The sequence below is a fragment of the Galeopterus variegatus genome, unplaced genomic scaffold (assembly GCF_000696425.1).
Source record: "Galeopterus variegatus unplaced genomic scaffold, G_variegatus-3.0.2 Scaffold5276, whole genome shotgun sequence".
NCBI classification, from domain to species: Eukaryota; Metazoa; Chordata; class Mammalia; order Dermoptera; family Cynocephalidae; genus Galeopterus; species Galeopterus variegatus.
The window spans coordinates 108,434-132,506 of record NW_007731387.1 but is presented as its reverse complement, the minus strand read 5'-3'; the positions used below and the strand labels follow the sequence as shown (position 1 = coordinate 132,506).

At 45.5% G+C, this 24,073-nt stretch overlaps 1 protein-coding gene across 1 annotated transcript in view; it reads left to right on the top strand.

Moving 5' to 3' along the window:
• Nucleotides 1–18,882, top strand: part of HUNK (hormonally up-regulated Neu-associated kinase) — a 97,724-nt gene extending 78,842 nt beyond the window's left edge. The window contains exons 9-13 of the mRNA XM_008589172.1: nt 2,889–3,051; nt 6,610–6,693; nt 10,266–10,313; nt 15,129–15,309; nt 17,680–18,882. Coding sequence (XP_008587394.1) covers nt 2,889–3,051; nt 6,610–6,693; nt 10,266–10,313; nt 15,129–15,309; nt 17,680–18,332 — 1,129 coding nt within the window. The 3' untranslated portion in view covers nt 18,333–18,882. The remainder of the gene's footprint in view (nt 1–2,888; nt 3,052–6,609; nt 6,694–10,265; nt 10,314–15,128; nt 15,310–17,679) is intronic.
• Nucleotides 18,883–24,073: the final 5,191 nt, after the last annotated feature.

Here is a 24,073-nt window from a genome sequence, read left to right as displayed (position 1 = left end):
GCTGGGATTAGCAGTACAGGGCTCCCCTCCTTGTTGGCTACATCTTCATTCCCAAAGAATCATGATGTGGCATCTTATTTTGTAGCTTTTCCATAGCAGGTTGAAGGCAGGCTTTGGTAGATTAAAACTTAATTCAAGCTCCTATGCTGGTGTTGCTAGATTAATTATTTTTGCATTTGGACTTGGTCAGAAGCATAAGGGCTGTACATGCAACTAGTTAGGTGGGTTGTAAAAATGCTTAAGATCTTGTATATCAAAGAAAACGGCAGCTCAGTGTCTCCTGTTTATGTAAGGCTCATTACTCATTTATACTTGAGTTCAGTTTTTGAGTAATGAAACCAGAATTCTAAACTGTTGAGGGAGGTACATGTTATTTACAATCTTTATTTAGAAAAACACCTATCTTTAAAGGAAAAGGAAGTATTTTTGATCATTATTTTTCTAGTTATACCAATGCATAGATAAAAGGAGCAAGAACATGTAACCAGAGAAAGGAGTCTTTTCTTTATGTAGTCTCCCAGTATACCTAGCTGCAGATTTAATTATTTTAGATGTTGTCAATGTTTTCCTTTTGGGAAAGTAAAGGAAATAAAGGTCCCATGTTTTACATCACTCTTTTGTAAAACCATCTCCTGTGAAGTCATTTGGCCCTCCAGGTTGGTCTCCAAAAGGCAAGAGGAAAATGTCCTTAAATGTAAATGTTTTATAGTAAATGTTCATGCCAGTAAGTCAACAGATGTTTGCTGTATGCCCAGCTCACCTCCCTGATCTGGGTGCAGACATTTTTACAGATGACCTTGCTGCTGCTTCCTGTCTCCCTGCATGTGCCTGGACAGGCTCTCCACCCCCCAGTTAGTCTGGAGATGGGTAGAAGGAAAAGGAGGTCAGGGTAATATAGAACAGAATTAGACCGAAGTGGTATAAAAACAGATTTAAAGCGAATTTACTTAGTTCAAATTAAACCCAACATTCTGGAATATTTTACCATTCTCTGTATCATTCAAACATGCAGAGATAATACAAATTCAATAACTGATGTTGGAGAGCACCAAATATATGCATTGTTTATTAGAAAACATTTAAAATATTGCTCTTAGTCAAGAGGCAGTTGACAGTGTGCATTTTGATTTTTAAGACAATGGATTGAAAGGACAGAGCTAGGATGTCTGCCCCTGCGCACGTCCCTCCGCTCACCTCTACCGTGCAGCCCTTTCTCGGTGGCACTGCGAACCCTATGGGGCACCTGCTCTCAGGGCGGGGACTTGCAAATGTGGCTGTGGTCTGATTGGCCAGGGGTAGGGCCAAAGGTGACATCTCATTGGCCATGGTCATCTCATTGGCCACACCCATGCTGGAATTACCAGCTACAGTCTTCCCTGGTATGCCCAAGGGACTGTTTGCAGGACTGTCCATGGGTTCTACATTGATGGATTCAGCCAACTGAGGACCAAATCTAGGGGAGGGAGAGCTGATGTAGGTTACACCCACCGGTGGTGGATGACGGGCAGTCCTAGTTCTGCTCTTGGTACCCCTTCCAACTGGCTGGGTGTACTGGGCAAGTCAGTCTCTTCCTTACAATTAGGAGGTTAGACCATGAGGTTTCTTCGGGCATTAATAGTACTGAGGTTCCTTCAGAAATGTCTCCAGACTCTTTGGCAGAGGCCACAGAGCTCTCCGGCCAGATGGGCTTGCCTTCTGCTCACAGAGTGCCCTATTTGTATCTCGAGGCACTTAGAATGTCCTGATGGCGCACTCCCACTACCAAGACACGCACTCCCTAAAACCCTCAATCTGATTTCTCCCTCTCTATAGCCAGGTGACATGTCTATTGAGAGGCTGCCAGTGTAGAGGTTTAGCATCTTGATTCTTAGCAAGGCTGTCTGGGTTTTAATTGTGGGGATGCTAATTCCTGCCTGTGTGGCTCTGGGCAAGTTACTCCATGGCCGTGGCCTTCAGTTTCTTCATCTGTAAAACAGGGATAATGATAGTACCTATTCATAGGACAATCAGGAGGACGAAGTGGACTTAAATTCTCTCTTCCCCACTGGAATGTAGGCTCTGTGAGGCAGGGATTTGGTGGGGGAATGAGTGAATAAGTAAATGAATGTATTTCTTTGGCCTTTTATCCCAAGGAGTTTATCTTCATAATATCACTGTGAAGAAGCTTTAACTTATCTTCCTCTGAGAGCACCCCACTTTACAGCTGAGCCCCAGACTCCCAGTGTGTGAGCTTGTGAGCTCTCGCTGTTCTTCTAAACATGGTCTGAGTAGTTCCTGAATACCTTCTTTTTCCAACCCAAGACTGCATTAAGTGCAGGCTCTGCCCTTGGCAACTAATGCATTTTAGAGAAAGAATGTCTCATTGTAAAGCAATTTGGGGGACAGTTGGGGAATTCGAATATGATCTAGGTATAAGATAATATTAAGAGATTATTAAAATTTAATTAGGAGTGTTGATGGTATTGTCATTCTGTGGATGTCCTTGGGTTTTAAAGATGCACACTGAAGGGTTCAGGAGTGAACTGTCACAATGTCTGTAATTTAATATACTTAGCAAATAAATAGATAGATAGATAGATAGATAGAGAGAGAGAGAGAGAGAGAGAGAAAGAAAGAAAGATAGAAAGAAAGAACGAGAAAGAAAGAGAAAGAAAGAAAGCAAATATGGCAAAGTGTTAATGGTGTATCCAGGGGATGGTATACATAAGGTAATTATACTATTTTCTCTATTTTTCCATATACATGCAATTTTTCATAATAAAAAGTCAAGTGAATGAATGAATGAGTGAATGAATGGACCTGATTGTCCACAGGGGGCCCGTGTGGGCCCTCTTGTGAGCCCCGCTGTGGAGGTAGAGAGGTGACTGGTTCTCGCCTCCACCTCACAGGATTTCTCTTGAAGACCTGAGCCCGAGCGTGGTGCTGCACATGACCGAGAAGCTGGGCTACAAGAACAGTGACGTGATCAACACTGTCCTCTCCAACCGCGCCTGCCACGTCCTTGCCATCTACTTCCTCCTGAACAAGAAACTCGAGCGCTACTTGTCAGGGGTAAGTGGACACTCGAGGTGGTTTTCTCTGCTCTCTGCAGAAAAAAGATGTCTTACACCCAAGTGTTTCCCAATTGCTGACACCTGAACCATCGGCTAATTTAACCTATTATAAGGCTGAGTTTCCTGAATGTGGATCAAGTGGTAGCAAAACATGCCTCACAGGTAGTGCTTTTCACTGGAGGTGCTTTTTCAGATATCCTCCCACAGTGGTAAGCTCTGGGCAGAACTGTGAGAAAAGCTTTGTTTTCCTTCAGCTTCTCTGTTGCCTTTTTTGTTTGGCTACCTCTTAGCTCTTTGGGTTACCCCACGTTAGTGGCATTAAGGACTTCTCTGGTCATGACATTTGGGAAGCAGTGCCTGTGGAACATTTGTCTCCAAAGTATGGCATATGTGAAAGCCAGTATTTACATTTGCTTCTCCAGAAAACGAACGAAATTGAGCTTCACTGGCTTGGCACCTCCTGTGTCATGTATGAGGTTCAGTTGGGAGTCCTGTAGGGTGGGGTGGATAGTGGTACCCTGACACCTGGGTCCCCTTAATTGTTTTTGCCGCAAGCCATTCATATGTGCCTGGGTAAGGGGATTTACATGCTTTTTTATCTAGTTTTGACTAAATCATCTCTCTCCAAATGAACAATGGCTTGAAAAGGATTCTGCAGAGAAAGCTGGATCCAAGACAGTATGGATTCTGCATCTAACTACTCCTACTTCGATTAAAAGTGGTGGGTGCTGACCATATCTAACAGGAAGGCAGCCAGAGAAATTCAGAATTGTCAGGAAGCCCATCAGAAATGTGGCTGAGTGTCCACTTCCAGGAAAGATGACCTTCATCCCGTGTGTGTCACACCTTGAGACCCGATGGTGTGTAGCTGCCGTGGTTGGGAAGACATTTAGAATCCAGAACGTGAGGACAAACTTCTAGAGTTTTTTCAGTGCTGTTTTCAACCATGTGATAGCCCAGTACAGTGCAAAATTCCACCAAACACTAGGCTTAGAAACCTCTTTTGATGTTTACATATTAAAGCAAAAGATGAAAACCCACCTGCAGTTGGGGAAATGATATTCTCCCTGCCATGGCAGAAATGCCTAAAAAAATGCCCAGAAGACAAGATGGTCAGTGTGTGTTTCTTGTTAGCAAATAGACTTGGGAGACATCTAGAAAACATTGCTGAATATATGAAGAAGCTCTACGGGAGGTTTGTCCAACAGTTGGATGAAAGTACAGATGTTTCTAAGCTGACTCAGCTCAGGATATTTGTTAGACTTGGCTTCAGCAGAAACTTATTCACAGAACTACTTTTTTTTTTTCTGATGAACCACCAAAGGAAAGATGTACACAAGAAGAAACATTTTCAATAGTGAAAGGATTTAAAAAATAAGAATAAGTGGGCCGACCCCGTGGCGCACTTGGGAGAGTGCGGCGCTGGGAGCACAGCAGTGCTCCCGCCGCGGGTTCGGATCCTATATAGGGATGGCCGGTGCGCTCACTGGCTGAGCGCGGTGCGGCCAGTCACAAAAAAGACAAAAAAAGAAAAAAATAAATAAGAATAATGTTTTATGGGGAGAAAAAAAAATATGCTCTGTGTTGGCAGTGATGGTGGCACTTCTGATGGGGACAGATTCATAGGTTTGAGGCTAGATTTCAGAGGTAGTAAGTACCACTGTGGCTGCCTTGGTCATAGGAAGGCCTCTGCAGGAGAGATGTCAGATCCGGTAAGACAGGACTTTCAACACACAGTATATTATTTATATTATTTTATCATGTGATAAGGAGGGATTAAGAAACTCTCATACCACATAGTGGTTCTCTGTTATCTCATCATGAGGAACTTAAAAGACATATTGATTTTGAAGCTATTTCTCCTTTCTCTTTTAGAAGAGGACCGTATGTCCCAAATTTCTTTCTTATCCTTTTTAATTGCTATTTTATTATATATTTTATAATGTATATGATATATTAGTACAGGGTACATGCTTATAATTTATAGTAATGCATATTATTGTAGGTGCATGCTTATAGATTTTTCAACCGCAAGGACTCAGGTCATACCACTTGGAGACCACCAGGCTATAGAGGATGAAAGTTAAGAATTTAAATGGTTTTCAAATACAAGGAAGAGAAGAATGTTAACACACTGATTTTCTTTTTCAAACGATGAATGCTATTTAAAAATTAGTTTTTAAAATGTGTTCATCAAACTATGCTATAAAGTCCGTGATTTCACATATTTGAAGACTGACGTTGCCACTTTCCTAAGTTAGCAGATTCAGACATTCTTCTTTTGGCAGATCTACTTTTTTGGGTGCTGACCAAGTCACACGGTAGGGTCTTAGTTTTTGAAATAGTTTCCTGTGGCTACTTACATATTTACAGATGCAAACTTTGGTTGTTCACACTCTTCTTAAACAATTACATAGCTCATCCCAAGCAAGAGAGACATTTTGTTGGGAGCTCTTTGGCTGTGTCTTGATGGGTCTGGGTGTCTTGCCATCTGCTGCATTTCTGTTCCTCTGCTTTGCCCAGCATCAGGGTTCCAAGTGTTAGAAAACCAAGTGTGGCTCTGAGAACAATCCCTGGAAACATAGCTGTGATAAAGTTCTAACCGGAAAAGGTTTTTATTTTATTGCGTTGTTTTTGCATTTAGCCCTTAAATCATAGGACACACCTGGTCTGAGAACCCATACTCTGGGCAGGTGGCTGTTTTGAACAAGAGTGAATTAATCCCCACAGACAACTGCAGCTGTCCGCTCAGCACTTTCCACACACAACTAATTAATTGCACAGAAGGCACTGTCCCAGTTATTAATCTTATCAACCAATTACTAACAACCTGGGTATAAGTTTGGAATCCAATCTAGTGAACTAAAAAGTAAAATGTTATACCTTAATTGTTATTTCTTCTCTTCTCTCTAGCTTTTCTTTTTTTAAAACCAAGAAACGTGTACTTTAAGTTGGAAAGCGTGTAAAGGCGTTCATTAACTATTCACTGGTTGATAAATTAATTAACCAGTCATTTCATTTCACCTGTCTCCTCATAGAATTGCACCTACATCATCTCAGGTGCAGTTGTCCACCTTTTTTTTTTAAGCTACATTATGAATTGCTGTGGCTTTCATATGTGTGTGTGTGTGTGTGTGTGTGTGCATGCGCGCTGTTTTAAAATAAAGCAAACAAGCAAGATCCATATCTTATTTAGTGGTTCACTAAAATAAGTTATTCTTCCCAGCTCACCTATTTGGATTCTGTGTTCATGTCTCCATTGCATAGATGAAAGAGCTGAGGCCTAGCCTGGAGCAGTGACCTGCCCAGGGTCACTGGCCCTTTGCTGTCAGACCCAGTACAGAAGCAGGTCGCCTGCCTCTGGGCCCAGGGTGCTCCTCAGCTGCATCCCGCCTGCAGGCTGTCCTGCGATGAGACTCTGCATTGCAATTTACTGGCTTGCCAACCACTTTGGGCACTCTCTTAGCCAAGCACTGGTTTAAAAATTAATGACGGCTTAATGGACATTTCTGTTTCCAGAGAGTTAAGCCAGGCTTTTTCTGTTCTCCTCTGGTAGAAATCTGACATCCAGGACAGCCTCTGCTACAAGACCCAGCTCTACCAGATAGAGAGGTGCAGGGCCACCAAAGAGCCCTATGAGGTGAGTGACTACTGGAGCAAAACCCAGGGCCTCTTAGGAAGGGTGGATTTCCATTTTGGGGGGAGAGTGGGAAGGAGACCAATTACTGTGGGACATTGAAGTAGCAAAGGACAAATACTGACTCTCTCAACTGAGCCCTTGAGAAATGGTTTACAGTGGAGCCTCCATCGCTCAGTCACTAAAGCATGGTTCTCAGCCGTGGCCGCATATGAGAATCACAGGAGTGTTTAAACATCTGAATGCCTGGGCCCCACCTCAGATCAATTACCTTGACTCTTGGGAGGCCGAATTCAAGTATCAGTATTTTTTAAAGCTCCCTTGATGATCCCAATGAGCAGCCAAGGTTGGAAAGCCATGTCAGATCTCCAAAAGGTAACACGTGGCATCAGGAGAAGAAAGTAAACTGAGGCATGGGGAAAGTTCCAGATGAAAGCACGCTTTTCTAGCCAACTGTCCTGGGTGACTTGATGAAACCCAGAATGTACCTGAGAGGAAAATACCAAGGTCTTTTGATTTTAGAATAAAAACTAGTATCCTATGGCAAATTGTCACTCATTTGGACTCCAGATACATGTTTGTAAGAGATTGTGCCTGTGAATTCCTGATCCAGGGCCAGGAGCGCAGGGGTGAGGTGTGGCCTCAGGCCTCCTCAGTCACCTCTTGTCAAGTGGGTTCTTCTTTCTCAGGGGTCTTCCTAGGAACCCACTGCCCCTTTCCCTCCAGAGGATCCCCCTGCCTCAGGAGCCTCTCTTGGGACACTCAGAAATCCCTTCATTTGAGGAAAGATCAAAAAGGGCCTTTCCTGCATGCCCAAGTGAGGAGACGGGCCTGGTCACCTTCCTCTTTCCTTTTCCGACATAAAGTTTTCATCCTGCTCCCATGTGCCACGCAGGTGGCTGTAGAAGGGTTCTTCTCCGGGGTCTTTTGGAGTGCAGGGCTGCAGTGACATGTGGGTAGCAATGTAGCACTGTGCAGTGTGCTCCGTGGTGACCACGAAAGCATGTGAGACTCCATCTGCCCGGTCCAGGGATCTTTTCCACGCAACCCTCACCCCCGAGCCATGGCCGTTGTGTGTCTGAAAGCTCCAGAACCGTGATGGGAAAAGGGGCCCCTTTTCTCAGCCAGATTCTTTTTCTCTGGCTATTACTTCACTTGGCCTGAAAACACATGGTGAACATTTAAAACATTTGTTGAAATATTTAACAATTAGGATTGAAACAGGAACACTAATGGGCAAACAGCATTTCAATTTTCTATGATCCGTTTGTTTTCTCCAAACTGCAGCAATACTTCTGCTAATTAAATTATAGCTATTACCAGATGATCCAACTTGTCTCTGTCGGGACCTAGAAAGTGGAGCAGGGCTAGTTAGGAAAAGCGTTAAGGAGGTCTGAAAGGGCCTGGACTTCACAGATTTCATTACAGTTGCCATTGGCTGGCTCAGGAGGAGAAGTGGCCGAGCTGCAGGGGTGGGGGGAGAGGGAGTGGTGGACAAAAGTTTCAGGGTGTGCACAAGCCAACTGGGTGGGGCTCAGGGTCCCTGTCCCCAAGGTACATCATAAAGTTGTGTACCTGCACTGAGTGCAAACAGTGGCCTCTGTGTTCTTCTCAATTAAAGTTCTTTTTCTCCTAGGAGATGGAGCTGAATTAAGTTGAAAAAATGTCCCTTTTGAGATTACAGTGCTGTGATTTTACGACTATACCATTTTCTCTCTCTTCTTCCAGTAAAAGACAGAGAATATATCTGTAAAAGTGGGATACATATCTCATCTGAGAACACCCGTTTGTGTGTGCCCAAGGGACTCTTCCTAAAAAAGAGACCCTTGGGGACTGTGGGGGCCAAAGTGGGGGCAGTCATCATTTTTAAACTGGCTTATTAAAGCCATATGAAGCCCAAAGCCACTTTTGTTAAAGTCTTTAATAAAAATGTTAATTTGTAGAAAAATGTAAAATAGAACTAGGAGGTCTTCTCAGCAATGGCAAAGTAATATTAGAGTTTTGGAAGAAAAGTTATGCAGTGGGTGGCGGGGGGACTGGATTACTTTGCTAGGGCTGCTGTAACAAGTACCATAAACTGGGAAGAAATTTATTTTCTCACAATTCTGGAGTCTGGAAGTTCAAGACCAAGGTGTCAATAGAGTTGGTCCCTCCCCAGGGCTATGAGGGAGAATCTGTTTGAAGCCTCTCTCCTAGCTTGCATGTCTGTGTCCAAATTTCCCCTTTTTATAAGGATACCAGTCATACCGCATTAGCTGCTCCCCATAACCTCATTTATTTATTTATTTTTAATTTTATTTTTTAAATAAAGCTTTATTTATTCATGCAAATAACTACATTGCTATGAAAATAAGAATTTTCAGTAAGAGTTTTTCAATTCTTGAGGACTCATGCTGGGAGAAAAAGAAAAATGTTATTTCTGTTTACTGAAGTACAATATACTAAATTGTTATGAGTAGTAGTTATCTTAAGAGGAAAAAGAAAGGGGTTTCTTTAAATCCAGAAAATAGAACACTAAGGAACCAGCAATGCATCAAACAAAAAAAAAAAAAACCTTGAAATGTTAATCATACTTCAGTTTACTCAGTCTGGTGGAATCAATTCCAGTGGTCTTTCTTGGTGTTGAGTTAGCAGTTTCATAGATTCACCAACTTCTCAACTAGAGTTCTGGAAATTCTTACTTGGGTGTGATCTTAAATTTATTTAACAATGTTATCTGAAGCCAGTATCCCAGAGTAACTGTCCTTTCCATGGGTCTCAGAGGTAGTCTTTTTTTGTTGAAAAACAAGCATTTTGGCCTGGAGCTGATTGCAGGTGCTGGTTGTGGCTGGGTTTGGCTTCCCCTGGCTCAATGCCTTAGGACCCCAGGGGAGCCCCAGGGTGGTGGCATCAGCGAAAAAGGCTCTTTCAGCCACTTGAGCACCTCCTGGTGTCACAATAACCTCATGTAAACTGATCACCTCTGTAAAGACCCTCTCTCCAAATAAGGTCAAATTCTGAGGCCCTGGGAGTTAAGACTTCAACATATGAATTTTGGGAGGGTACAAATCACCCCACAGCAGCACTGTAAGTTTAAAGGTAAATATTAAAATGTACACTTTGTGTCTTATTTCAAAATCTGTACAACTTTTTAAAGTTCAGAATCAGGTCAGACAATCTGTGCTGTTAGAAATCAGAACGGTAGTTGCTTTTGGGGATAGAGTGACTGGAAGAGGATGTTGGGGGGGTCTTTCAGGCGCTGGGTGGGTTCTGCTTCTTGATCTGGGTGCTGGTTCCATAGGTGATTTGGCTTTTTGAGAAAGCACATCAAGCTGCTTACGCTTCATTAGAGTACTCCTCTGGGCTGTGTCTTAGACTTTGATAAAAAATTTACCTGGAAAATCTATTCAGCACATGGGTTAGGACATCTGCCTGCTTCCACTATGATTTCAGAGTTTTGGTGGTATTTTTTTTGGTCTATAAACATTGACGTGAATAACTCAACCAGAGCTGCAGGGAAGTGGTAGAGGGTAGAGTTCAGGGATTCAATAGTGGGCGCAGCTTCTTGAATTGCTGAAAAATGCTGCTTTTTACAGGCCTCGCTGGACACCTGGACAAGAGACCTTGAATTCCATGCCGTGCAGGTAAGAACTGGGGGATTATGATGTGTTGGGGTTCTCCAGCAGAACAGAACCAATAGAGTACGTGTGTGTATGTATATGTGTGTATATATATGTATATATACCCACATACAGACATATAGGCATATATACGCATACACACATGCGCACACACACGGAGAGAGAGAGATTGAGATTTATTTTAAGGAATTGGCTCGTGATTGTGGATGCTGGCAAGTTCAAAATTTAAAGTTCAGGCCAACAGACCGGAATCCCAGGGAAGAATTGATGTTACAATTTCAAGTCCAAAGGCCACCTACTGGGAGAATTTTTTTTCCAGAAGACCTCTGATGGAGTTTGGATGTATTGTCCCCTCCAAAACTCATGTGGAAAAAAAAAATTTTTTTTCTTTTCTTTTCTGACCTGTAAGGGGATCGCAACCCTCTGCATGGTGTGGTCTGCACCACGCTCAGCCAGTGAGCACATCGGCCATCCCTATATAGTATCTGAACCAGCGGCCTCGGCACTACCAGCGCCGCACTCTCCCGAGTGAGCCACGGGGTCGGCCCCTCATGTGGAAATTTGATCCCCAATGTGGCAGTGTTGGAAACTGATTGAGTCATGGGGACGGATCCCCCATGAGTGGATTAGTGCTCTCCCTGGGGGAGGGGGGAGTAATGAGTGAGTTCTCGCTCTATTAGTTCCTGTGAGAACTGGTTGTTTAAAAGACCCTGGCACTCCCTCACTCTCTCTTGCTTCCTCTCCCATGTGATCTGCTTGTACCTGCCGGCTGCCTGCCGGCTGCCTGCCGATTTCCACCATGAGTAGAAGCAGCCTGAGGCCCATGCCAGATGCAGCTGTCCCAGAATCATAAGCCAAATAAACCTCTGTTCTTTCTACATCACCCAGTTTCAGGCAATTCTGTTATAGCAACACAAACGGACTAATACAATCTCATTCTTACTGATTGGATGTGACCCACCCACGTTATAGAGGATAATCTACTTAAAGTCTACTGATTTAAATGTTAATCACATCTAAAAAAAATACCTTCACAGCAACATCTAGTTTGGTGTTTGACTAAATGCTGGGTACCAGGGCCTGGCCAAGTTGATATCTGAAATTTACCACTATACATGATCCTGAGTGTTGGTTGAACACTGCCCAGGCTCCAGGCTGTCACACCCCTGTCCTTTTTCTGAATTAAAACATGCAGAATCTTGTCATGAGTAGGTTTTTCAGAGTCCCCTCGGATCAGAATCCCAGTGGTGCTTTCTATGTTGAGCTGACCGTTCTTTATTGTGTTGCTTTAACTACACACCTGGCTGTACATTCCTGTTTCTACCTTTCTGAGAAATGGGTTTGCAACAGTCTAGAGCTTCCTGGCTCAGTGATCTGATTTATGAACCAAGCCCTCTTTTTCTCAACTCACTTATGGTTTTTCCTGCAGCAAAATCAGGCTTTTCCTTATGTGATGGGCAGCAAGGAACCAAAACCAACCAGCCAACAGCACCTGGGCCCTGGGCCATCCTGGGTCCTAGCAGTTGGCACCTGGTTCTCATGCACCAAACAGCTGGGCAGGGCTCGCTGCTTATCAGGGGGACCCACCAAGTTCCAGAAAAGGCCGTGCTGAGCTGGAAATTATTGATAAGAGTTACTCAGAGGAAACAGGCTGTGCTGTCCTCAGCCCCTGGGGTTCCTTGGTTGCCAGATTCACCCTCCGTAGAGAGGTGGAGTTCCTGGGCAGCAGTCCTTCCCCTGGCCTGGGGTGTTGGGGAGGCCCAACAGCTTCTGTCCTTGCTAAATTGATGCGCTTGCTGTGTGCAGAATGAAGCAGGTGTGATGTGTGTTCATTTTTGCCTTCCTGTGTTGGGAAGGACCCACGCTTTGGTTACAGATGGGGAAACACTTCCCTCAGGGAGAAGTGACCTGCTCAAGGTCACCCAGCAAGTCATGGAGAGAGCCAGGAATGGATCCCACATTTCCAAACTGCCAAGCTCCAACCATGGCTGATGTCGCCTTGGGAGTTCCAGGAACCTGGAGTCACTCTCTGGTGGCCATTGTATCCCCAGTGGCATAGCTATCATGGAAGAGTCCAAGGGGAACCAGATCTCTGGAACATAATTGGTCCTTCTGAAGATCTTTTTCAGTTACATAAGGCAATTTAGCATCCTGCTCCCTGAGAAATTTATTTTGGAGAAAATAGGCCATGCAATGAAAAGGTATAAGTGGGTGATGGGTTGCATTTGGTAACGTGCTTGAAGGGCAGCAAGATCGGCTGGTTGTAAACAAACATGTTTCCTCTGGGCTGTTGACCCTTCTACATGGACTGACCCAGAGGTGTGTTCCCTGCAGGGAGTGGTTGGGGGTGAATTCTTGATTTGTCCCTAGAAACCGGTTACTGTGAAATCACTGATTCTTTTAGTCGAGAGAAAGATGTTCTGGGTGCTTTTGGAGGACACGCCAAAATGCAGGGTGCAGAATCCTGGAATTAAGTTCAGTAAGGGTGGCCTTAGCAGGGTTTCCCAGAATTTTGGTGGTGTACTTTCCCTTTCTTCTGTCCCCCATAGTGGGATTTCTGCTGGTTGCCAAATATCCCTTTGTCAGTTACAGGAGAAATTTGGTCTTATAGGCCAACCTTGGTCTCTTTCCACAGCAAGCTCTCACACCTTGTACACGTTTTGGTGCTAATGGACTTGATCTGAGTGGTGATACGGGCCCCTGGAAATTTTGCATTTTGATCCATACACTTTTAAGAAGCCAAGAGGGTTGGGAAGGATCTGAAATGAACTAGGAAAGCCATTGGCAGCTAAGTATGAGAGTCACAGAGCAGCCCAAAGGAAGGTGCGCTGATCATTTTTTTAAAAAAGACTCTATAAAGGGGTGAACTGAAATGTTGTCTTTTCTTATCAAATATTGTTTTAAAATATATGACAAAAGTGCATTAGGTTTTCTTTTTTCCTGTTTAGTTCATTAACATGTAGGACTGGTGACTTTTGCATAAAAACAGAGAGAGAGAGAGAGCTGAGCAAAAGGAAGAAATCCTGCCAGAATTTTCAGGACAAGCCAGTAACATCCCCATCGATGCTGGATGGTTGTGTGTGTGCATGTGTGTGTGCACGTGCATGTGTGTGTGTAAAAGCTTGTCCTCCTTTGCCTTAGAGCAGGTGGCCTATTACTGTTTTATGGAAACAAAGGAGAGGGAAACAGTGGAAAATTGTGATTGTCTTCTGCTGGCCTTGACCAAAGTGACCTGGAGTACACGGCCACCTTTCCCTTAGTAACATCCTGGATCCCACATCCTTGTCTGTGGCATGGATCACGCTGCAGAGCCAGCCAGCTGCTGCGTCTGGCCATTCTCTCCACCAGTAGGATCGCCTGGCCCTGCCCCAGGCTTTGAGTGAGGACTGCCAAGTCGAGGGTTAACAACACCAACTTCAGGGCTGTGAAAATCTGAGTTTCCATCTGGCTCATGGGTGAATTACATAACCACTCCAGGCTGTTTTCTCCTTTGTAAAGTGGGTAGCAGAATTTGCCTTGCAGCAGGTCATGCTCTTAGTCCAGGATCTGGCACCCTAGGGTCCCCGTCAAGGTTGGCAGTGGCTGTGAAGGTGCTGAAGAAGGAGTTTGCAGAAGTGTCAGCTCTCCTTTCTTCCTACTTCGCCCCTCCCTTGGGGATGAGCCACTTCAGCTAAGGGTCAGACCCCCAGGGAGCTATTGCCCCTCAGAGTAGCCCTCAGGGCTTGGCTCGGCATCCCATTTCTTGCCTGCTATTCTTTCCCACTCAAAAGCTGGACGTAATGAACCCTGGTGCAAAGGCTTTGAACATCCTTATTAGAAAATGCTATGAAAGTGCAAAGAGATGTTTCCTTGAGAAGCTTTTCAACAACATGAATGAAAAATAGATGAGTGCTCTTGAATTGCAAACGCTGTCAAAGTTGAAGGCAAAGATGTGAAAATCTGACTTTTTTCTGCGCCCTCAGTAAGGTCAGGAATGCGGTTCCCTCTGTCTAACAGTAAACATCAAGCAGTCTTTGGGGCTAGAACAGGAACTTCTGCTCCCACTTGTTAGTGCCCTCACCCTTCCCAGAAAGCTCCAACTCAATTAATTTTAATTCAGTTCAGTTTCCACCAGCTTTTTTTTTTTTTTAACATTTCAGTAACTATTTATTAAGCTTTTTCGAACTGTCTGGCTTTATGCCAGAGGCTGCAGGGTTGATGATATATAAAACAGTCAAAGTCACTCTCATTAGGAGGATTATAATCTACTTCCACAAAGGCAAGACTTACAGCAGAAAATGCCCACATCCCTGCGAGTTTTAAGTACACAAATAAGTGCCCCGATGACTAGAGGGTAGAAAGGGCCTGAAACCCATTCAGGACTGCCCAGGACTCTGTGGATTTGTTGCTCACGTCGTGTTGGACACCTACTTGGCTTGACTGAACATATAGGGTCTGATGTGAAGGTGGGAGTGGTTATTTTCAAATTGCCTTTGCAAAGCCATTACTACGAGCAGCTGGTAGGTTTCCAGAGTCCTGACCTGCTTCACCTTCGTTTGTTCAGCTTATTCCAGAATAATTGACCTCCTTGGGGTGGCCTTGCCTTTGCCGGGACACCTTGAAATAGCACAGGGCAAGGGAGCGGGGACAATTGAAACCCGCTTGTTATCCCTGGAGTGTTTGCCCGGCCTCAACTCTTCCCTTATTCAACACACAGTTTAGAGCATGGAGTTTTGAAAAGCTGAAGTTTCTCTAATCTACTTGGATGATTTTCAGAGAGGAACCGCATTGTATATTGTTGTGTGTATCTGAGTATGTATGTTTGCTTCTGATTTGAAGGATAAAAAGCCCAAAGAACAAGAAAAAAGAGGGGATTTTCTTCATCGACCATTTTCCAAGAAGTTGGACAAGAACCTGCCTTCGCACAAGCAGCCCTCAGCCTCGCTCATCACACAGCTCCAGAACACCAAAGCCCTTCTGAAGGACCGGAAGGCCACCAAGTCTGCCTTCCCTGACAAAGGTGGGTCAGTCTTGGGGCTCTCTCAGGCCACTCGTGTCTAGCTGCGTGTCTGCTGTGTACCCGTCGCAGGATGTCTTGGGCCTAGAACACCTGATTTCAGGCCCATGGGAAGCAGCATAAACACAGTTGAGAACAACTGAGAGCCAAATTGTGGGGTATTAGCCACCTGTGCAGGGGGGATTTGAGAAAACAGGGCACGCACCAGGTACAGAAAGAAGTTTGGATGCACAGGATTGCAGGAGCAGAGATTGGGGGACATGATATTGTGGAAACAGAGATGAGGTGTAAGGTCTTGCAGGAGTAGAGATTGGGGTGCATAGTGTTCTGGAACCAGGAATGAGTGCATAGCATTGCAGAAGTTGAAGCTAGGGTTCAGTAATACAGATCAAGGTGCAGGAGCAGAGACTGGCTGCAGATGCTCAGATCAAGGGCATGCTATCATGGGAGCCTTCCCCAGAAAAGTGGACTCCGTGAGGCATTGAAGTGTGATTGAGTCCGGGCTTTGGGGTGCGGGTGTCAGACCCGAGTTTAAATCCAGCTCTACTGCTTGTTGTGGGCCCAAGTTCTCTAGCCTCTGAGGGTCTTCACTGGTTCCCTCACTTGTAGCAGCTCCTACCTGTTGGAGCTGTTGGATGGATGAAATGAGACTCCAGCTCAGCACTGATAACTGATAAACGTGAGACTCCCTCCTCTGAGGCAAGCACTGAAGGATGTGGGAAGGACATTTCACAAGTATAGGCTTAACACACCTGGGAGAAACACCGAGAAGGGGGACCTGGGAACCGGGGGTGTCCTGACACAAAACCATCAGGTGGAGGATAGGCTCTTCTACTGAGGTGGGGACGGGAATGGGAGAGATCACAGAGTCCAATCCTTTGTTGTAAATATGAGGAAACTGAGGTTCAAAGAGGACCATGGCAGTGAATCCCTGAGTGGGACTTGAACCGACCCCCTGCCTTTCTACCACATGCTGCTCCCGGATGGAGGCCACTGTCCCCACGTTGCCCAAAGCAGCCTGCCTTCTGGAGTATGGATCACACAGTGGGTCTTGGAGGGGAGGGATGCTCATGGGACAGCTGGAACATTGGAGGAATTAGCCGTTGATGAAATCTGACTTCTTTCTGCCGGTGAACCTCAGGCATCTGCACCAGCCTGAGGAGGAGGTTTATTTCGGTGTCTATATTTATTTATATAAGACAAGGAGGATTCCCAGTGCCCTCGGCTGCTCCCGAAATCACTCCCAGTGAGCAGCAGTTTGCTCCTGCATCCGGGCCTCGACAGGGCCTATAAAATGTTATGGTAGAAAAAAGAAGCTGAGCTAGAGCTTGTTTCACATGAGCTTGGCTTTATTTCCATCTGCTCTGAATCTGTTTTCCCTTTCTTTTCTGGCACAGTTTGCAAACCTGGATTCTAGCCTGTGCCAACTTGAGATAGAAACTGTGGGGATTGGCTGGTTGCCTTAACTATATAGACGAAGAGTATTCTACCCTGTTCAGAATTAGACAAGGTTCTGTTCAGACCAAAAGTCATGAGGGAGCCTTAAAAGGCAAGGAAGTCTTGACACGTACTACAGCCTGGATGAACCTGGAGGATGTTATGCTAAGTGAAATAAGCCAGTCATAAAAGGACAGATACTGTATGATTCCAGTCATATAGGTGTCTAGAATAGTCAAATTCATAGAGACAGAAAGTAGAGTGGTGATTGCCAGGGGTTGTTGGGAGTGGGGAATGGGTAGTTATTGTTTAATGGGTATAGGGTATTAGATTTGCAACCTCCACATCTGGAGATTGGTTCTACAACAATGTGAATATACTTAACACTACTGAACTGTACACTTAAAGATGGTTAAGATAATAAATTTTCTGTTATGTATTTTTTACCACAATAAATTTTTTTTTTTAAAAAGTCATGAGGGAAACACTCCTTTCAGTGCCGGCTGTCCAAGGAGCAGCTTTGCAGGTGTTCAGTAAGTTGGGCTCGGAGTGCTTCCAGTTTTATGGATGTTCTGTCAAGTTCGTGCACCTTTTTTATTCCAAGGCTCTTTGGCAGGGCCCAGAATTTTAAGCAACCAAAAGGAAAGCAGATGTTAAGCTGGGGTCAAGAGACAAATTGGAATCCAGGAGACCTCCTGTCACCAGCCTTCTGTCCCCTCCGTCCTAGAAAGACCGTCTGGGCCTCTGTGGGGGAGTCAGATGCTACTGCTGGCTCCTTTTGCAGAATGGCCACGGCCATTTGCTTCTGGTTCCTTTTGACTCCTGCCTGGTAATGTGCAGTCTTGGTCAAGCTGACGGTCAGGGCAAGCAGGAGAAGGCCAGGTGCACTGTGCGTGTGGCTGTCTTCATGGTTTTGTTTGCTTTTTTGCTGTGTAGATTCCTTCGGCTGTCGCAATATTTTCCGCAAAACCTCTGATTCCAACTGTGTGGCTTCTTCTTCCATGGAGTTCATCCCTGTCCCACCCCCCAGGACCCCCAGGATTGCAAAGAAACTGGAGCCCCATCAGCAAGGGCCTGGAGGTGTCCCCTCCAGGGAAGACCCCCTGATGCTGGAGATGGTGCGCTCCTTCGAGTCTGTTGATCGCGACGACCACACGGAACTGCTGTCCCCCTCCCACCACTACAGGATTCTGAACTCACCATTGAGCTTGGCTCGCAGAAATTCCAGTGAGAGGACACTGTCTCCGATCCTGCCACCCGGAAGCACGTCACCTCTCCAAACTCCTTTGCATCCCACTCTGGTCTCCTTTGCCCACGAAGATAAGAGCAGCCCCCCAAAAGAGGAGGGCGTGTGTTCCCCACCTCCAGTTCCTAGCAGCAGCCCCGTGCAGCCTCTGGGGAGCCCAAATTGCGTGAAGAGCCGAGGCAGATTCCCCATGATGGGCATCGGCCAGATGCTGAGGAAGCGGCACCAGAGCCTGCAGCCCTCTGCAGACAGGCCCCTGGAGGCCAGCATGCCCCCACTGCAGCCCATGGGCCCCGTGAGCCTTTCCTTCGACATCGCTGATGGGGTCAAAGGCCAGTGTTAACCTGGGCCAGCGGTACTCTGGGTGTCTCTAAGGAAGGCAGTGGAACGGAGCTCCACACCTCGTCAGGGCATGAACATTCAAGGACCACGCGTGGGGCGTCCTCACGGCCTCATCTATGCCTACCGCGCGATGTCACAACTGTAGAACTGCCAAAATTCACAGACCCAAAGCCTGCACAACCCAACCTCACTTAGAGACCCCCAGATGCTGGAAATCACTACGAGGGTTGGCTCGGGGGCAGCCGATCCCAATCAGCTCCTCCTTTCTCCCAGCCACTCACCAAGCCCCTTCCGCCTCCTCACCTGGGCTCGGAGTGAAAACCGTGCATCAGCCTTCTGGGCCACTCAGATTACTCTGTCTTCATGCTGTGTTACGTGTGTGCCTCTCATGGATTGTTTTCTTTTTAGCAGTCAGCCACAGTCGCATGGGGACTACCAACAGTGTCACTAAGTCATTTATCCCAGCCACAGTTTCCTCTGCAGTTTGCAGCGGCCCTCCCTTTCATAGCAGTGATCCCTGCAGGCCAGCAGGAGCTGGCGACAGGAGCCCAGGAACCTCAGAGGAAGATGGGGAGGAGCCTCAGACAAAGTGTGAACCAAACAGTGGGGACGAAGGAAAAAGACTGAAGGAAACTCTCATGTCTCAAGCAAGGTTTTGACCTATTTGTTTTCCCTTCAGTTGAAACTTGCAAATGGTTGAATTTTCTTCTCCAAAGAATTTTTTTTGTGTGTGTGATGTTGTTAAGTGAAAATAACATAATTTTAAAAACCAGATGGAGAGGTGAGAAGCAATTCTACCAAACTCATGTCTTCACGAGAGGACACTGTGTGGAGGGCATACAAGCTCACTCGGGGATGGGGGATGTTTTTTTTTTTTTTTTTTCCTTTTTGTCTTTTTTCGTGACCGGCAATGGATCGCAACCCTCAGTGTCGTGCCTGTACCGGACCGGGACCGGCAATGGGATCGCAACCCTCGGTGTTGCCCCTGCTCCTCGCTCAGCCAGTGAGCGGCCGGTCTGTATGTGGGATCCGAACCCTCGGCAGGAGCGCCGCCGCGCTTCCCAAGCGGCGCACTGTAGCAGTGCGCCACCGGGCCGGCCCCGGGATGGGGGATGTTTTAATGGCAGTTGGACTACAGTGGCCTGCAGGAGGGGCAGAGTCCCAGCCAGCCCTGTGTTTGTCCCATTGTGTCAATGCAGCCCAGGTCCTTCCAGGAGGCATAGAACATAATTACAGTTGGTTCTTTAGAAAGAGAGAAAAGGATGGTCATGGTGGGATTCAGATGGAAGGAAGGTGACATTACCTTTGTGCAGTGCAGTTTTCAAGCTGCCCAGAGAACAAGTGCCGTTTCGAGCTCAGCTGGTTTGCTGTGAGCTGTGAACATGCTTGCCTGGTGGGACATGCTCCAACACAGGACAGTTTCTTCTTCGAGGAAACCGTCAAACAGGGTTTCAGTCAATGTGGTGTTTTCACACCTTTTGCCAAGGATTGAACCAAAGATGCATCTCCAGTTTTGAGTCTGTGCCATCCCCATGTGTGTGTCCTGGGACCTCAGTGTCGTCTGACCATGTCCAGCTGGAGCCTGATGGGGGTTGTCTCCACGTGGGGCCTGGACACTGGCACTTGGCAGGGAGCACTTGGTTGGGAGCAGAATTGCTAAGGAGGATACCGAGCACAGGGTGGATAGCGGGTAGTTAAGGAGACTGGTTACAGAGCAGCCTGGAGTCTTCAACTGTTGATTCATGCACGTGTGACCAGAGACCACTGCTGTGGCCACCTCATGGTAGTCACCTCAGTCATGGATTCCAGAACAGGCCAGGGCCCTTGAGAATGGCAGCCAGCTTCATCTCCCTGCAGCCAGCCCTGGCCAGCACAGTGAGGTGGTTCATTGCCATTTTCTCATTTGCCCGTGGTGACTTCCTTTGGCCTCATGTGTATCTGACTAAGCAAGGAGAGAACAGATATTTGGCGGACCCAGAAGCCACTGTGATGTCTCGGTCTTGGTGGACCTCGGCTAGACCTGGAGCTACTGCTTCCCTCTCAAGGGGATCGCCCCAGCGCTAGGGCATGCGAGGAGGTCAGACTCCTGCTTTTGGTGTTATTCTTTTGTATGGCTTCAGACTAGGTTCTAGAACTTAAAATTGAAAAGAGCTTTTATAAGCAGAGAGAAGGAAAGAATCATCTAAGAAAGACTCTGTTTGACATGAAATGTTTGATTCTCGGTTGACCTAGCAACCTGTTTTGAAGATGGTTGCCAGCTGCAAGCAACTGTCCCATGCTGTGAGTTTGCAAGATGTTTCTTTATGCATTGTGAATTTTTTGTAGCCCCTTATGTCCTTTTTTTTGCATTTTACTTTCCTTGAGAACATGAGTGTTTCTGTGTTTCTGTTAGCTCGTGGAGATCATGTTTCCATCCCTTGTGTTCTTCTAGAACAGCTGCAGACTGTTGGACCACTAGCTGACCGTGTCACTGCTGGTGACTTGGACTCTGAACTCAGGTTTATTCCAAACCCAGTGAAAGATGAGGGGGAGTGAGCAAGGGGGATAAACTATTCTGTGTGTGTGAGCACCTGACGAATCTATGAAACCCAGTGAAAGAAGAAATGCTAAATTCTTTATTATTTTATTATATTTATATGGAAAACTTGACTGTCTCTTTGGTAAGTACAAATTGTGTTGTGTCTTTGACTCATGACTGTCTTTCCTCAGCCCGTGCCTGTGATTTCAGTCAGCCTGTAATTACTGATGGAAATGACTGAACTGTCATTTGTAAAGTCCGGGAGGAAAAGTCCATTTTAATTGTATGATTTGGTCATAAGTAAGGACTGTATTTATGTCACCATTATTAAATATATGTACTTTTATAATGACTGTGAAATACACTTTTCCCTCACTCTGACTGCTTCTTTATTTGCTGATAAATCTTAAAATATTGAGTACATTGCAAATAGCAGTACCATCTTCTACCTAAAGTTCTTGGCCCAGCAACTACTGGATACAAGTGGGAATTGAGTTGTGGGGTATTTGGGGGCATTTTCTGTTCCAGTATCCCTGCTTCATTTTGTATGTCTACAAAAGTCTAGATGACTGACATACTGCAAATGGCAGTTCAAGGTGAATCATTTTCTGTTTTGGGGGGTGAGGATCTCCCACGGAGACTCTGAAAATGGCACATGAAGAATGGTGTCTATGAATGTTACTTCTAAATTTTGTCCTTGTCTTAGGCCTTGATCAGGAGCAGGGGTGGGGTGATGGGATAGAATGGGGTGGGGGTCTAGATTAACTGTTTGGATTGTCCCAGTTATCACTTCATTCATAACTGTTCACAAAAAGGTTTTCATATATACCACCTTAACCCCTTGTGTGCCCCTGCACAGAGAGGGCACAGAAAGGCTCGGAGGTTGGCGTTGCTAGAAAGTGAAGAAGCTCACTGTTTTCTCTACATGAAGCTCTCTGTGAAGTTTGATTGGGGGAAAAAACTAGTACCTAGTTTTGATGATGATGATGTTTTCTTATAGGAATCACTACATTTTAGAACAGGAAGGGATATGAGGTTCTCTGGTTCAAGCCCAGCCTTTTAGAAAAAGAGAAAACTGGGGCCCCAAATAGCTTAAGGACACCCTAGTGTCCCCAAATGAGCTGTCTCCAGAGTGAGCACAGGGTTCCTCCCTCAAAGAGTACAGAGAAATCAGAGAGTGGCCACTGTGGTCAGGGGGAAAGTCAATAGCAGATCAAGCTGTCCTTACGATAGGTATTTTCATAGTTCCTACAAGGACCAGATCTTTGCACTTTTAAGTCATTCTCAACATTGTGTAGCTTCCTGAGATTCTGAACCTCCAGCTCTTTCACCATCCACTCTCGAAGCTGGAGAAATACAGCTTTCTCTTGGGATCCTGTCTTTCTCAATAGACCTCCCAACCCCTAGATAGCAACCCCTGATAGCCTTGTGGCCTACTGTAGCTAGTAAAAGGATATTGGGTTGTACTAGGTTAAATCAATAAAACATTTACTATATAGCCATATTATAAAGTGAGACAATTTTAGAAAGAATGAAAGACTGATATATTTTTAGGGGGGTCTGGGAGTCTCTTGGTTATTGTATTTTTTTTTTTTTGTAGGATATTCTGTGTGCTATAGGCACAGTGAGAGTAATTCAGAGCAGTAATGGGAGCTGGTTCAATTTAATGTCATCACTTTTCAATGAAAGGAGCGTTATTTCCTGAGCAGTAAATGAGTGTATTATTTGTGGCAGCTTTTTTGTCAAGGGAGCTTTTCAGACATCTGGTTCCAAAGACAAATAGGGTATATATTGGTACTTCTTTTTCTGTGGACATGTTTTCACAACACACAGTTAACTCTAAGATTTGATGTCTGTAGGCACTAAGGGACTGGGGGTGGGGGAAGGGTGGGAAGTGGGCTTTGGAAGAGAAGGTGAGGAGCATTTCAGCCTTTGTGATCAATCCCCTTCCACAGGGATCCATGTCTGAGCTGGTGTCAGGACAATGAGGCATTTGGGGGAACCACATCTGGGAGCACAGAAAAGCTTGATGCATAGCAAACCCAGGGATCAATTGGAGTTGAGTGGTTTAAAACTTAAAGATGGCACATTTCAGAGAACAGTGCCAAGAAGCTGTGCTATTTGCAGGTAAAAGGCTCTTACTTAAGGGCCTGAGCTACTTGTATCCCCTCCTCAGAAGATGGCCCATAAGCTATTTTGAAAGCAAGGCTTTAGCCTGTATTTAAGTTCTATATTATAACAAAAATTTATCCCTTCTAAGCCTGTTATCACAGCCAGCTGGAAAGGGCAAATTGCAAGCCTGTATTGGAATCAGGCCTTCTCACCCAAATTGGGCAGTGAATTCATAGCAGGTCTGAGATAAGAATTCCTTCCCATGAACCTTCCATCAGTGTTCAGTGCTCATGTCCTCCAGCAACCAGTGTGTTAGATAGATTAGTCTTTGCTATGACAACAAATTAAGCCCCAAGTCTCTGCGATTTGCTCAATAAAGGTTTATTTTCTACACACATTTTTAGGGAACTTGGCTGACTCTGAAGCAGCTATCTTCCGTGTGGTGACTCAGGGATCCAGGCTATTTCTAGCTCATGGCTCCATCCACTCAAAATGAAGCTTGTCTGGCTGCTACAGCAGAGGAAGGGTGAACTGGAGGGTTTTCCACTGGCTTAAAGTGCTCTGTAAGGGGACTCATCACTTTCCATCATAGCCCATTGCCTGGAACTAGTCATATGGCTTTGAATGAGCAAGAAGCTGGGAGATGTGGGGGAACATATGACTGTTTAAGGTGCACTTAGTGTTTCTGCCACCTTAGGGAAGGTGCAGATGCCTGCCATTTAAAGGTCCCCTACAATTGGCCTTTTCCCATTATCACTCAATTATAGCACCTGTTAGCAGGTGAGGGTTCCTTTTTCTAAATAAAGGGATTAGCATTGGTAAATATTTAAATTTCATTTAATTCAAGGAGAGTGTTTTGTGATGAAGTGTCTCTCCCCAAATTCATATGCTGAAGTCCTAACCCCCAGTACCTCAGAACGTGATTGTATTTGGAGACAGGGACTTCAAAGAGGGGAGTTAAAATGAGGTCATGAGGGTGGAACCTAATTCAGTCTGACTGGTGTCCTTATAAGAAGAAGAGATTTGGAAACACAAGTGGACATCATATAGAGGAAAGACCTTATGAAGACACAGAGAAAAAGGCCACCTGCCAGCCAAGGAGAGAGGCCTCA